We start from the raw sequence: 14,337 nt of genomic DNA on the forward strand, positions 1-14,337 counted from the left end.
GTAAAATTTAAAAAAACAGAAAAGTAGTTATTTTGATCACATTTAGGACAACAGCTTTTAAAAATCTTGTTTTGCACTGTCAGATTCAGTGCAATGACTGGTGCCAGTAAAGGATGTTTTTCAAGCCTCTAATGCCAAGAAATTACTGTGTTTGTTATGCTGTTGTGATGGTCCCTCCCCTGGCCATAACTTTTATTTTAAAATCTGTAAACTAACTATTGTAAGATACAAATCTTGAGGTACGGTAGACCTTCTAATTTTTCAAATTCATAATTCATACAGAAATGGCAGTCTCTTGACTCTAAAAAGATTTAATATAGGCCTGTAATGAGACATCATAAGTAATACTTCATTACCTTTGCAAAATATATTATAGTATATCTATTAACATACAAATTATTATAATCGATACTACTAAACTACAACTGTGAAATTAAATGAACTAAATACATTTTGAGATGCATTACCCTTGCTTTTATTTGAATTATTTTCCATTTAATTGTTATTTCCTAAAACTCCATTCAGGAGATTAAATAATTTTACAATGTCCTTTTAATAGCAATAAACAAACAGGAAATGCACATGTTTCTCTGTGTTATACTATCCAAAATGCATCAGTATTTTTTTAAACATGGTGAAAAGTTCCAGAGAGATAGCCATGTTGGTCTGCATACAGCAAAAACAACGAGAGAGTCCTGTAGCACTTTAAAGACTAACAAATTTAATTTCTGCAGGCATAAGGTTTCGTGGGCTGTAACCCACCAGATGACGAAGTGGGTTACAGCCCACAAAACCTTATGCCTGCAGAAATTAAATTTGTTAGTCTTTAAAGTGCTACAGGACTCTGTTTTTTTAAAACATGTTTCACTAAGATAGGATATGTGGCTTATCTATCCAACTTGCTAGTATTTGTAACCTACCGTTTTTATTTTGTACAAATATATTTACAATTGTAGCGTCTCTGTATAGCTTTGCAAGGCTGTTACATGCATGAAACACTCTATAGATGAAAAACCTTCTTCAAATACATTATATGCAGCCTGAGTGAAACTGATCTGAGTGCAGAAGGACCACACAAGGTCCTGTTTACCACATAAGTGTGACAAACCTTTAATGAATATCTTATGTGGTGCCTAAGACCTTGCATAGTTCCCCTGTATGGGATCTATTACATCCTAATCCAGTAACGGTCCTATTCAAACAACGGTTTTATTTTTAATCCAAAATAAAAAGTTACATTTTCCTGAACAGAAAGATTTTTAATAGTTATTTTTCTGTTTTTCATATAGCACAAGGTCCCTACTACATGTCTGGGGCAGTGCCCAAGATATGTACAAACATGTAACAAACATTCATGAATACCACACAGTATGCTTTTACGGGGCCAAATGGGATTTATAATTTATAAAACTCATTTAGCCACTGCCTTTCATAGTCCACAGGGCTTACTCTCCTACCCCTTCACATTGGGAGGCCCTATCCAGAGCAGATCGATGAGATTCTGCTGCACTGGGTGCCAGGATTCTGGGACAACATGCAACGGAGCTCTTGACTTCTGCATGTCAAGAAACCCAGCTCTGCAGGGCTTTACTGCCCCAGCATAAAAGAAGGGCATGGGAGTGAGAGAAACATTAATAGACACAGCTCTCAGTTGGGGTTGGTCCTGCTTTGAGCAGGGGGTTGGGACTATATGATCTCCTGAGGTCCCTTCCAACACTAATCTTCTATGATTCTATGATCTGAGAGCAATTCGTCTTCATGGAAGTGAGGTTCAAATGCTGTGGATGCTACTGCAGCCACAGAGTATGACTGGGGGCATTCCTTCCTCCCACTCCATGGCACTCCCCTGAGCTAAGACTGATTTAGGATTGGCATGGGCCACATCATCTACCCGGTTTCTTATTTTTAATATAAACACATAACGGAGTATCATCAAAAACTTCAAGTATACATATTTCACAGCAAAGTATGCCCCTGATGCTGCAAGCACTTACTCAGTGAGTAACTTTAGGCACATGAGCTCTCCCGTTGAATTCAAAGGAACTACTCATTTACATGAGTGCTTGTAGAAAATAATACCTTAAGCATTTTAGATTAGAATTTTGTATTCCTCACCAATATATTATTGTTGCCAAATACATTACTCAATTGTCAAATCATTCCCTTCTCTATATTAGCAAAGAGAAACTCTATATTCCTTCCAGAAAGAGCACATTAAGATATGTAATAACCTTGTGTATTTTTAGCCATCTATCTTATGAATTTTATTTTAAAGTATTTTTTAAATTAAGTGCCATAATGTCATTTTATCTTTTTCTCTAATATTTACTTCTATATCAAAAGAAAATTCTAAGTAATGTAGACCTGTCAATTAATTGCCTACAATTCTTTAAGCATTCGCTTGCGGCGAGCATACCTCAAATCCTTTTACAGGTGATCAGAGAGCCCTTTCCTTATCTTGTCATTTTTATGGGTAAATATATATCTGTTTAAATATTCTTAACATCTTAAATAAAAACAAGCCAAAACCTTAAGTGAACAGTAAATGAACAAGAGCATATTGTAATGAATAAACAGTGTGAAAGAATTCATGTGTACAAAAGAATGCAAGTGAGTGAAGAATGAGTGGGTGATGCACATGACTAGTTTGGAGTTCACTGCTGTAAACCGTTCAGGTATAGAGGGTGAAAATCAAGTTACTTTAATAGCTCCAAGGGTAACTGAAGTCATGTTAGAAAGAAGGATATAATGCAAGAAAACAGATCTTTCACAATAGTGCGTAAGTTCTCCTTAGGCTCTTTGCTGCCTGGAGCAATATTAAGTTTTTAACTGGGCTGTCCAATCAGAAGGGCCACATGATGAGTAAAGTGGACAGACGTTGTGGGGGGGAGGGGACTTCCATATAGTGGATTAATAATGGGGTTCCCATATATCCCAAAAAGGTTAAAGGTTTTATAGCTAGTAAGTGGCGGAATACCAGAATCAGGAGTGTGCACAATGGGTGGCAAGCAGGAGCACAGGCACAGAACTCCTCCAGCCCCATGGGACACAAAGTGCCCCTCCAAAAGCAGCCAAATTTCTATTCCTGTGCACGCCCCTGACCAGATTAGATTCAGATACTAATCGCAACACATGCTTATACTGTGAGGATCATGTGCCATAAAAAATAGTTGATTTTTAGCTCAAACATTTTAAAAGTAATTAGCTTCTCTTTCAAATGATTAGCATGGTAGCTTACTATAATACTTTCAATTATATCCACAGATGATAGATACAGACTTAGTGTGATGGTCTCTAAAAATCATAAGAGTCATTCAATGCATGGTTCCAGTAACGGTAAATTTTAAATTAAAGCAAGCAGATATACTGCAGCAAGCATCTGGTTCTCTGTTACATTGGGTGTTGGATCTGTTAAAGCTGTCTGCGCCTGTATAGTTTTGCCCTGCCCACTGCTATTGTAAGCTTTTTGAGAACACAGTAGGACAAGGCAAAATTCCAATAAATATACAGAAATCTGTTATTTTCTGCTACATTTACACTTTTAAAATCAGTCTGTGATAAAGGAACATTATGGAAACTATGAAATCCATATACTTTCCTGTACAAAGTTACAAACAACATTGTTCCACAATTTAAGAAATTAAAATGGCCTCTGTTACTAGATACTTCTGTAATAGAGGAGGATCTCACATTATAATCACCTGAGAAAAATAAATATTTAATTCAGAAACCAGAATTCCACAGGCATCAGTTCATCTCTGTAACTCAAGATAGAACAACTGAATTCAGGGGAATTATATACTCCACTAATACTAAACACTGGCATAGTATAGTTTTTTAGTCATGAATCCAGTTGTGCATTGCTATGCAAATTGAGAAGATTCATTCCAAAGCTATCACACAAGTTTCTACCTCTTTTCAACATGCATTACAAGACGAGGATTCTATTTGGGGTGATATGAAAAATGTAGATATACCAATTACAGGAATAAAACAGACTCATATATAATGTACATAGATCTCTCTCTCTCTTTCTCTGTATGTACATAGATATCTCTATATATCTGTCTGCTACTGTGTATACTGTTTGGCAAAATGCAACCTTAGTTTGATATTAACATCAAAGCTTGAAGCCACTAATAATCTTTATAGCAGCTTTCGGATGCACTTACTCAGGTAAGTAGTTTCATTGAAGTGACTGACAAGATACTTTGTAGTAAGATACTTAATTGAAAAAAATCAGTTCTCTTCAATAACTATAGACTGTTCAAACTAGCTAATCAGTTTTTCATGAAGTTCTAAAGGTTTTACCATCTGAATAAATATAGTCAATCTGAATCTAAATTTTTGGGCCTGCACAGTTTTAGTCAAGGCCCTGATCCTGGAAATACTTAGGTATGTGGCTCAAAGTTGAGTTGCTGTGTGTTTTTAGGATCAAAGCCTAAATTTGGGACATGGAGACAACTAAAGAAACTGTGCAGGGGAATAAAGCAATAAATTATCTGTGTCAGTTTTATTTCTCTTTTGTATCCTCAGGCTTGTCTACTACCCTCCTTTCCAATCTTTGGTGGATTATGGAGATGTCCACTTAGAAGTGACTGGAAGGTTTTTTCAATCCAGAGGGGATTCAAGTACACTATCTGCCAGAAGTTTTTTGAGAAAAAAGTGCTCACTAACTGATTTTTCATGTTTAGCTTTTTAATTAATATTAAAATCTTGCTCAAGACATAACTCTTGCTTTCAAAGAACCTAAGGCCCAGATCCACAAAGGTATTTATGCTCCTAACCTCCACTGAAATCAATGGAAATTAGGAGCCTAAATATCATTGTGGATCTAGGCCAAAATGCCTAGTTTTATAAACCAAAGTTTAGCATAACACTTCCAACGTTTCTGTATACAAGAAAAATTTTGCTCATGATTTCCCTGCCGTACTCTTACATTGTTTTTGCCATTTGCCTTACCTGAGCAACATCTTCAAGTTTGTTCCATTTTACAGACAGCAGCAGTTTTGGCAGTGATTGTGGAAAATTCTCACGACAGTCATACCGCAAAGTCCAAATAAGATCAATTTCATTTTCACAGAGTTGAGTCAATGGGTCCCTTTCCATGATTTCTTTTAGTTCAATATAGAACTTCTTGCCACCTCGACCCTAGGTAAATAAAAGTTAGCAAAATAAATTCAAGAAACACCAAATTTATGTTATACAGGACTCACACTGACTAGCTTGCTCTAATAGTCTATGATAAAACTACATTAGGAAAACAGTAGTACTATGTGAAATGGATTCATTTCTTAGATCACAGTGGGATGATCATTAGGCTTTTGCTTCAGACCTCAAACTTCTGGTGATGGCAAAACATATTTATCCAGCAGACTCAAAATTTAGTTTATAGAAGTATTTGAAAAAAGTCATACTTCTGTGTAAATTACACTAGATGGCAATATTGCTGTTTTCCCATTTAAATGCAGGGAATTCTTCTTTTGACAGCAAATATTTTTCCCATTTACTTATTAGATGAATAGTGACATGGCATTATAAGGGTTAAAAGTTAAATTAAAATCAAACATTAAGGATGCACTTCCAACCATAACAAAAAAAGGAGATTGTTTTTGTATGTAAATGTTAACACACTGTTTTCTAATATAGATTTGTCTTATTCTCACAATTCTCAGAACATGTTGTTGCATTTTATCACAGAATCAAAAGAAATGTAGGGCTGGAAGGGACCTTTAGAGGTCATCTACTATTCCTCAGCACTGAGAGAGGATAAAGTATACACAGATCATCCCTCACAGGTGTTTTTCTAAGCTGTTCTTAAAATCCTCTAATGATAGGGATTCCACAACCTGCCTAGGTAACCTGTTCCAGTGCTAAAGTATCTTATGTTAATTATCATATGTTAACAGAACCTTGATCACTAAAACCTAAAAACTAACATTACTTTTAAAAATTAGGTTTACCAAGAATGAATCTTCATTTAAAAGACACCCTTGGTCAATGGATGATGCCTCCTTACTACGCAAACTGCAAGGAAAGAAATAAAACTGACCACCATTATTTGAAAGCTATATAGACACACAATTAAATGTAATAGACACTGCTGCTTCTAGACAAAGATGTACTGTATGCAGAAGAAGCTGTAAAGCAACCTGAAAACTTGAGTTTGAGCAATTAGTATGGAAACTTCTTTGGATCTTGTCAAATTAGAGTGGATTGAGGTTTTTTTTTTAAGTGGTGTTTTTTGCATGGAAACCTTTTTCCTTGTTGTAAAATTCAGTTAAAATGATAAACAATATCATCTTCAATTTGGCCTGTGTATCAAACGGTTTCACTTCATAGTAACATTCTGTATAGGGATCCTAACTGACAAAATAATTCAAATGCTACATACATTACTACTTTCAAATTTAGCTCTTACTAGAAAGGATGAATGCTTGAGCCTTCCATTGTACTGAAAAGTTTTAAATAAATATCCTTATAAATATAATTTAAGAATAAATTGTTTAGATAAGAGAATAGACTTAAAAAGCTTGTGTGACTGAAATGTTTATTAACTGAGCTAAGAAAAGTATACACTATTTTTATGTCAAAATATACAGTAAACAAGAAAGTCTTGAAAAGAAAGTGATTTTGTAACAAAGCTTTATTTAAGAAAGCAGTTTGTGTTTCTAAAAGATAAAAAGATCTTGATTACAATAATGTCAAGTTGACATTCTGCTATGTAACTGGGACTCTCACCTACATATTCAATTGCTTGTACCACATCAAGTGATGAGTTTTGTGTTTCTGAACACTGCATAATGTTTGAAGTGCTCTATTCAGTGTTATTTACTTGATGTACTTGTTGACTAACTTCTATATTCTAAAACAACATGCTGTTCTTACTGCAGATCAGGAAGCAGAACAGATACTTTCCAATAGCAAACTGGGGGAGTAGCACATTTGTATTTTTCTGTATTTTTACATTTATTTTTCCCCCCAACATTAGGCGGATATGTATTATGAAGAAAGCAATTTTAGGTTAAAGACTTCCTATTAAAAATAGTACCTCTGCTCCAAAACCATTCACCTTCTTCAGAAGATCAAGTATCTCCACTCCACAGGTATAGAAAAAAATTAAGGAATTTATTGTTGTCAAAGATCAATCCAGCTCTAAAATGGTCATTATTGGGCAGCCTCTGACAACCAGACAGATTATTTTGCTACAACTAACTTTAATTAAACTTGTATGCTGTATGAAATCAAATTTCAGACATGGATGAGGTATAATCCATGGAATATATCCAGCCAGAGCATCCCTTGTTCACTCTGTAGCCTGACTAGTGTCAAATTCAGAGAACATATGCTTGATCTGAAAGAAAGGCTGAGTCCCACAAAAGCGGGTTATTTAAAAAAAAAACCCTAAAAACCTAGAGGGCTTTAGTGTTACCTGAACAACACAGCTTATTTTCTATTAGTATAGAAAATACTATACTAGTTTAGTATAAATGTGAGGATAAAGTGACAGAGAAATGGAATTTTCTAATCTTGAAGATGCTACTTCCAGGTTGGATACTTACTGCCATACCAGCATTGTCACTGCTTTTTGCAATCTCAGCTGCCTTTTCAAGAATCTGCAAAAGGATAATAGTTTAAGCATTAGATTGAAATAAAGACTCTGACTACATTTTGAGGGAAAATGTTATAAAGGTGAAGTGGTGAAATGGTACAGCAAATGTTCTCTCTTCAGTTAGAGAATTGATTATTTGCTCATATTTGTTAATTCTTTATACTGTAAGTGTGGTATACAAGTGTGTGTAGGTATGATGTTACATCACATGATCTAATATGTATTATTACTCTTCCATAAAAATGTGGTTTTTATGAATATAGATAGCTCATTTAATACAAAACAGATTTTGGGCTATAAAACACTGTATAGTATGAATGAAGGAATGCTACATAACATTTACCCACATGAAGAATGCAAGTAGTAGTGTAATGCACCTGAAACAAAGGGATTTCCTCAGGCAATGGAAGTTCTATGAAGATGGTAACCTTGCATAAATCCATGTTCTTTGGTTCCATGTACTGACTCGGGGCATGGAAGTACAGTATTCAATTCTTTCTCTTTACAAATTTACATGTGAATTAAAACTGTGACAAGCTGCAGGCTTAACATCCTTAGAAATTGATGCTCTTTACTATCCACAAAACACATTTTCGGTAATGCCAGCTTCCCTACACTGTCCCTTCAGCAATCTGATGGGTACTTCAATTTCCATGTCCATCCAGTTTTTGGTGGTTGTGCTCAAATCTCTAATATTATTTTCAAGTAGTGTCCATTGTGTGAGATGTTCTGTGATTTAGATACCTATTTATTGCAAATTAGATTAGAGACCTCCAACCCATTTTGATAGTTCACTAAACAAAGTAACAATATCTGGTTTTTACTGACCTGCGCTGGATTTGAATCAACAGCACTTAAACCTTTACCAATAACCTGAGCCATTGTGCACCCAAGCAACAACAGAACTTTCAAAGTTCAGATATCTAGAAATGGTACCATGAAGATGGCAGCCCTAGACTAAGGGAAGGAGAAAATGCATCATATCCCTCCCAACATACTTGTTTTTACTTAAAGCCACAAAAGCCTTGGTTGACATACCTCAGTGGAACACCACACAAGTATAAGCAGGTAATTTATCCTCTCCAAGTTATTTAATAGTTCTCATTCATAGACACTATTTAGTGTAAGAAAATTGTGTATTCAAACCTGGTATTTTTCATGTTTAAGAAAATTAAAGATACATCAAATACGCAACATAGACGCCATCAAATACATAATCAGATTTTTTTTAAAACTATAATCAATATCCATTATACACTTTTTATAGGTGGAGCTGGTAGCACTGCCTATAGTTAAGGCTGCCTGACACTTTCCAATATAAGACCATGTTTTCAGTTTGCATGCAACTTTTCCAAACTGCTTGGATTGAAATTTTCTATGGTGGGTCTTTGCCTGAGGTTTAGATTTTTGTTTTGGAAGTTTCATCAAAAATGATTCAGCTGCTTCCCAGATTGAAATTAAGGAAAACACATATCTTTGGCTATGTTAAAAATATTCTTATAATCATTTTGTTGAGGCTCTCTCGCACCTACATGTTTTGGAGGTGGCCTTGAAATTTGACAGGCATGTATGTGCCTTTTGCTGCTTCTATGAAAAACGTCCCAAATTTGGTCAAATCTGAAGTCTCTTGAAAAGACTTTGAAAAGTCTCAGTTTGCACATGCTCAGTAGAGCCTTGTTAGAGTTTGGCAGCTAGCTTGTCCAAAGGTTCTATCTGCACTGAGCAAGCTCTGGCCTAGTGCTGCAGTGGCAGGACATACCCTGTAATTGTTGTTCCTGGTACTATTTGAGTCGAGAGTGGGTGGGTGGGCACAAGCAGGGCGGAACCAGGACTCAACTGATTGCGGGGGACAACAAATGAGAAAACAGGAAGGGGCGTGAGGGTCAAAGGGTCAAACGGAGGGAACCGGAAGGGGACACTGAGCAGAGAACCCCGGACAGCGCCCACTGCTCCTGGAAGGGGTTAAGGGAGCCAGCAGACGCTGCCCCGAGGAACTCCGCCCCGATACGTGAGTGCACAAGGGAACGGAAGTAGGCCCCACAGTCGCAGGGTGCCCCCTCAGCCAACCTCCTCTCCTGGTTGTTCCTGGTGGTGGCAAGGCCACTGTGGTGTTGAATCCTTTTGAGTCCTGGTTAAGTACTGTTTGATATCAGTGAATGGGTTTATAATGAGGTTTTGAGAAATGGAACTGTGGTATATTATTGCTAAAGGCAGCTGTAATATTAAAAATAGCCCGTAATTTTTCTGACACTCAAAAGAACGTGCACTAGGAGTGCAAAATGTTAAAAAAAAATCTGTTCAAAATGTTCTCTAAAGATACTGAAGCCAGAGTACTGAGGCTCACTTATGTATTTCCAAGCTTCAGTAACTACAATACGTAAGCTAAAAGACAGGAAGGGCAGATTTAATTAAAAGCCAGTGTTAAAGGGGAAAAAAGTAAGTGCCAGATAGCCATTTATATACTAGCATTCATGGCTGCTCTTTATTTAGTATATTACATCTTACCTTATCAAAGGGAGGGTAATAAATAGGCAGTTTTGAATATTCTTGAAATTTAACATGCAAAGCTATTGCATTTTCAGTGTAAGGATTAGTTCGTACTGTTCCCATTGGATTCAGCATTTCTTCAAGTTCATCTAAAATATCAGAACAATTCATGTTATAGTACACAGTGTCTTTGGGAAAGGCAGCGATGGCATGAGAATCTGCTTCTCATGTTGATTTTAAAAATACACACTGCTGTTCACAGAGGGCCAGATTCTCACCTACTTTGCAATGCATCTCTGGAACTATCTGTTCCTAATGTCAGCATGTCTGAAAGGAAGACAGGTAACAGAACCAGCTTGGCCCTTATGACACTTCCCCTTGCTACTGCAGGCACAGCAGAGAAAATGAAGAGTGGGCAGTCAAAATGTCACTATACCATGCCAACCCCTAGCTGCAGTTTCAGCTCCATTATATATTAGATTTCCACAACTTTGTCCAAGAGGGACTGCATCTAACAGGAATTCTAAGAGGAGTTTTAAGCCACTGGAGGCATGAATGCTTAATGTTGCTGAATTGCTTCTTTAGTTAAAGAGCAAGATCAACAAGCTCAAAAGAGTATTTTGTCCAGTTTTCCTCACTCAGATGGAGGGTGACTATGATGTATGGGACAGAGCAGCACAAGTCAGGAAAGCATAAGGATATCCTCAGGACTTTGGAAGTTCTATATATGGTTCTGTCACTTCTTTAATGCAAACCTTTGAGCAATTCACTTCTCTATACCTCATTTCTGTACTGACAAAATAGGCATAATAGTTACCTACCTCATAGGTGTGTTGTGAAGTTTAATTGGCTTTTTATAAAACACTGAGATCCTTGGAAAACATGGCTCCCCAAAACGTCAGAGGCAGTTAACAAGTAGTTGGGATTTACTGACAGAGGCTATTCTATGCACTTTGCATGTTCAGCATAAACCACATTATAATTCCCATTTTCCACAGAAAAGGTTACTGAATCAAACAAAGCCAAATCCATGGCACCTGTAAACTGGCATAGCTTCACTGACCCTCAATGAAGCTAAGCCGATTTACACCAGCTGAGGATCTGATCCAGAATAAATATATTTAGCATGATTTTTTTAAAGCAAATATTTAAAAGCTGCTCTTATTTAAATAAGCAAAAAAGGTATAAATCAAAATTAATGTAGATTAAGCTTTCTGATTTGCCTGAACAGTTCCTCTGTAATGTATGTAACAGTCAATAAAAACCAAAATAGATTAAAATTTATTATAATAAAGTTTCCTCCACGGAGATATACAGGTTGCTTAGTAAAACTATACGAAATCTAGGTGTCGCTCTTCATTCTAACCAAAACAATCATTTGCTTTATGGCATAGGAATCTGAACCAGAACAAGCAAAGAAAACATAATGGCATTTTAAAGAGAGAAAACATTATAAACTGCCATTTTTAAAGGGTCATCCTTCAGTAATGGATAACACTTCACGGATATAGTGGATTTCCAAACTAAACAAGAAACGTCCCCAAGAAATCTGGTATTTTTTGAGAGAAGGATTGAAGAAAATTGTACAGAAGTTCAACAAAAACAAGAGTAAGGAGACTGTATACAATATCAGAAGGAAAACAGAGCTAACTACAGATGGGACAGACATTTTATGCAATAATAACGTAAGCTCTCTCTATCCCTATTTGGAAAGGCAGGCAAAAACATTCAATATTCCATTATCCTAAATTAATGTTGTTCTTTAGTCTCATGAGTAATTCTTAAGTACAAAGCAAATCCCAGGATTACAAATCAAACCTTACCAGGAAATGATGTCCAACTGTGCAGTAAGAGGTCTCCACTCTTCAACTGTCCTTTAAAATCAAACACCATGGTATTTACCCATGCTACAGGATAGTGCTGTTGAAGAAAAGACAATTGTCTAAATGGAGTCTAAAAATAAATCTGAAATTTTAAAATAGTAAATGGCACAAAATTAGCAAAATATAAAAGAAATATACAATTATTCTAGACTAGGGCCCTGATTCAGGAAAACAAATCAGCACATGCTCAACTTTCAGCATGTGCTGAAGTCCCCTTGAAGACAAAGGGACTCAAGTTAAGCATGTACCTAAGTCCACTGTCTTCAGTTCAATTCAGGTCAATTCAATTCAATACTGAAAGTTAAGTATGTGATATTCCGGACCAGGCCATAAATGCTTAATTTTTTTCATCTAAAAAATCCTACCATGTTCAGAGCACAAAAGATGTGAATACAATTTCACAAATACTAACATTTTTTAAAGCTCCAGCTTTAAAGAGACATAGCCTAGTACTTTTAAGTCCAAAATGTATGGCCTTTTTCTGTGGGTAGGGAGGGCCAAATGATTTTACAAAACCCAGTAAGAAAAGAATATTCCCCTGCCTTGGAAACTCAAATGCAAATAGCATTGATCTGAATGCATGGGAACCAAAAATTCAATAGTAAAATGCAAAAATGAAGAAATGTGAAAAAAATAGTTTAAAAAAAAATATTTTACTTTTAATATAAGATGTTGTTAGAAATAGAAGTGTGGATTTTAAAATGTGATTTTGACAATACCCCTTTATTGTTTAAAAAACCACCTGTTTTGCTAGAATAAAAAGGACAAGGAAAAAAATAATCACTAGTCATTAATGAAAGGAAGAAAAAATCTTTTTTATTTTTTAAAAAACACGAACTCTCTGAGACCAGACAGTACATAAATAACTTGCTTTTTAACTGAGCACTACTTCAGCTAAGGTCACCTATTTTTTTTTCCACTTATGTTTCAGGTTTCCAAGGTGAGGAAATAAAACATCTATAAATACACTGCTCAGTACAATTGAGAGGTACATTACAAGAAATCAAATGAAAGCTTTACCACTTTTCCAGCTTTCCTGATGGTCTGGTATTTGGAGGGATTAATTGTCTTGGTTGACTTTTTAGTTTTCATTTTATCCATCACAGCATAAACAGCAAGGCACAGCCTAGCCATTCTTGGCAAGTCACAGACATTGATTTCAAATTCCAGTGTTTCATTCCAAATATGTTCATTTCTCCCAGATATTTCTGCACTTACAATCGGTTTACAAAGGAGCTCAGTTCCATGAAAAAGACCAGCCCGAACATGAACCTGTAATAGAAGCATGACAGAAAATTATCCAAAAACATTCCATGAAGCCAGGAATATTTACTTAAAAACATAAAAACTAGTTGAAAGATTTTTCTGTGGAATGATTTTCTGATGAAAAATGTCCTTTTCACAAAATCAAAATTTTCCGTGGGAAATTTCATTTTTGTCAGGAAAATCAAAATGACAGCTTACCTGTTGTCCTCCTAGAAGGTTCTTATTTCATTTTCTGACACTGAAACTGAAAAAAGCTTTCCCCGAGAGCTAAGGCCAAGCACCATGGCTTTCTGCATCACAGCTTCCCCTCAGCTCTGGGGCTGGAAAAGCAGAGAGTTTGGGTACTCAACCTTCCCACCTCCCTCCCAGTTCTGATGCCACAGAGGCAGAGAACTCAGTGCTCAACTTCTCTGCCTCTGGAGCGGGGAAGGGAGGCTGAGCACTGAGGCTCTCTGCCTCTCTGACAGCCAGGCTCTTGTGAAATTGACAAGTGAAACAGGCCTTCCATACAGGCAACCAAAACCCATTCCAGTGAGAAATTTTGCATTTTGATGTTCTGTCCTGATTTAGAATTACATTTTCATTTAAAAAACTGATTTTTTTTTTAATTTTTTTTTTTTGCAGGAAGGGATTTCCATATCCTGGCCAGGTCTATTAAGCACACACAGAGTATTTATTAACCTAAAAGCATACACTGCACAGGAAACTAAATCAAATCCTGAAAAAAATTACTTCACTTTTGGCCTATTACTGTTGGTGCTCATGCATACCTAGCGTTGGGAGAATAAGTATGAAGCTGAATTTGTAGTGATAAAGCTTATGTATTTAGTTATGTGAAGAAAAGTGCTGACAGTATTTTATAGCTGCTTCTTTTTTGAGCTAATAATGTGTAAGAAAATGTAAAACAAAAATACTGTGGAAGAGAAGCATAATCCTACAGTTTTTATTTAATAGGAACAGTAAAAACCTGTTTGTTTGTAGAGTTACCACATATCTGGGTTTTCCCAAACAAAGCCTCTTTTTGAGCATCCTTTCTCTGTCCGGCAGGGGGGGAGGGACAGACAGGGGGACGGCAGATATTTTAAAAAC

General features: G+C 36.1%; 1 protein-coding gene across 6 annotated transcripts in view; it reads right to left on the reverse strand.

Moving 5' to 3' along the window:
- The window catches only part of PIK3CB (phosphatidylinositol-4,5-bisphosphate 3-kinase catalytic subunit beta), a 317,999-nt gene that overhangs the window by 44,592 nt on the left and 259,070 nt on the right, over positions 1 to 14,337 (reverse strand). For all 6 annotated transcript variants that reach the window (XM_067538936.1, XM_067538931.1, XM_067538934.1 and 3 more), the window contains 5 exons: positions 13,003 to 13,254; positions 11,923 to 12,019; positions 10,118 to 10,248; positions 7,563 to 7,616; positions 4,963 to 5,151 (listed from right to left, as the gene is read on the reverse strand). In XM_067538936.1, the coding sequence (XP_067395037.1) occupies positions 4,963 to 5,151; positions 7,563 to 7,616; positions 10,118 to 10,248; positions 11,923 to 12,019; positions 13,003 to 13,254 (723 nt within the window). The remainder of the gene's footprint in view (positions 1 to 4,962; positions 5,152 to 7,562; positions 7,617 to 10,117; positions 10,249 to 11,922; positions 12,020 to 13,002; positions 13,255 to 14,337) is intronic.

This window comes from Emydura macquarii, unplaced genomic scaffold (genome assembly GCF_026122565.2).
Source record: "Emydura macquarii macquarii isolate MOO-44397 ecotype Brisbane River unplaced genomic scaffold, CSIRO-AGI_Emac_v2 contig_499, whole genome shotgun sequence".
Classification (NCBI taxonomy): domain Eukaryota; kingdom Metazoa; phylum Chordata; order Testudines; family Chelidae; genus Emydura; species Emydura macquarii.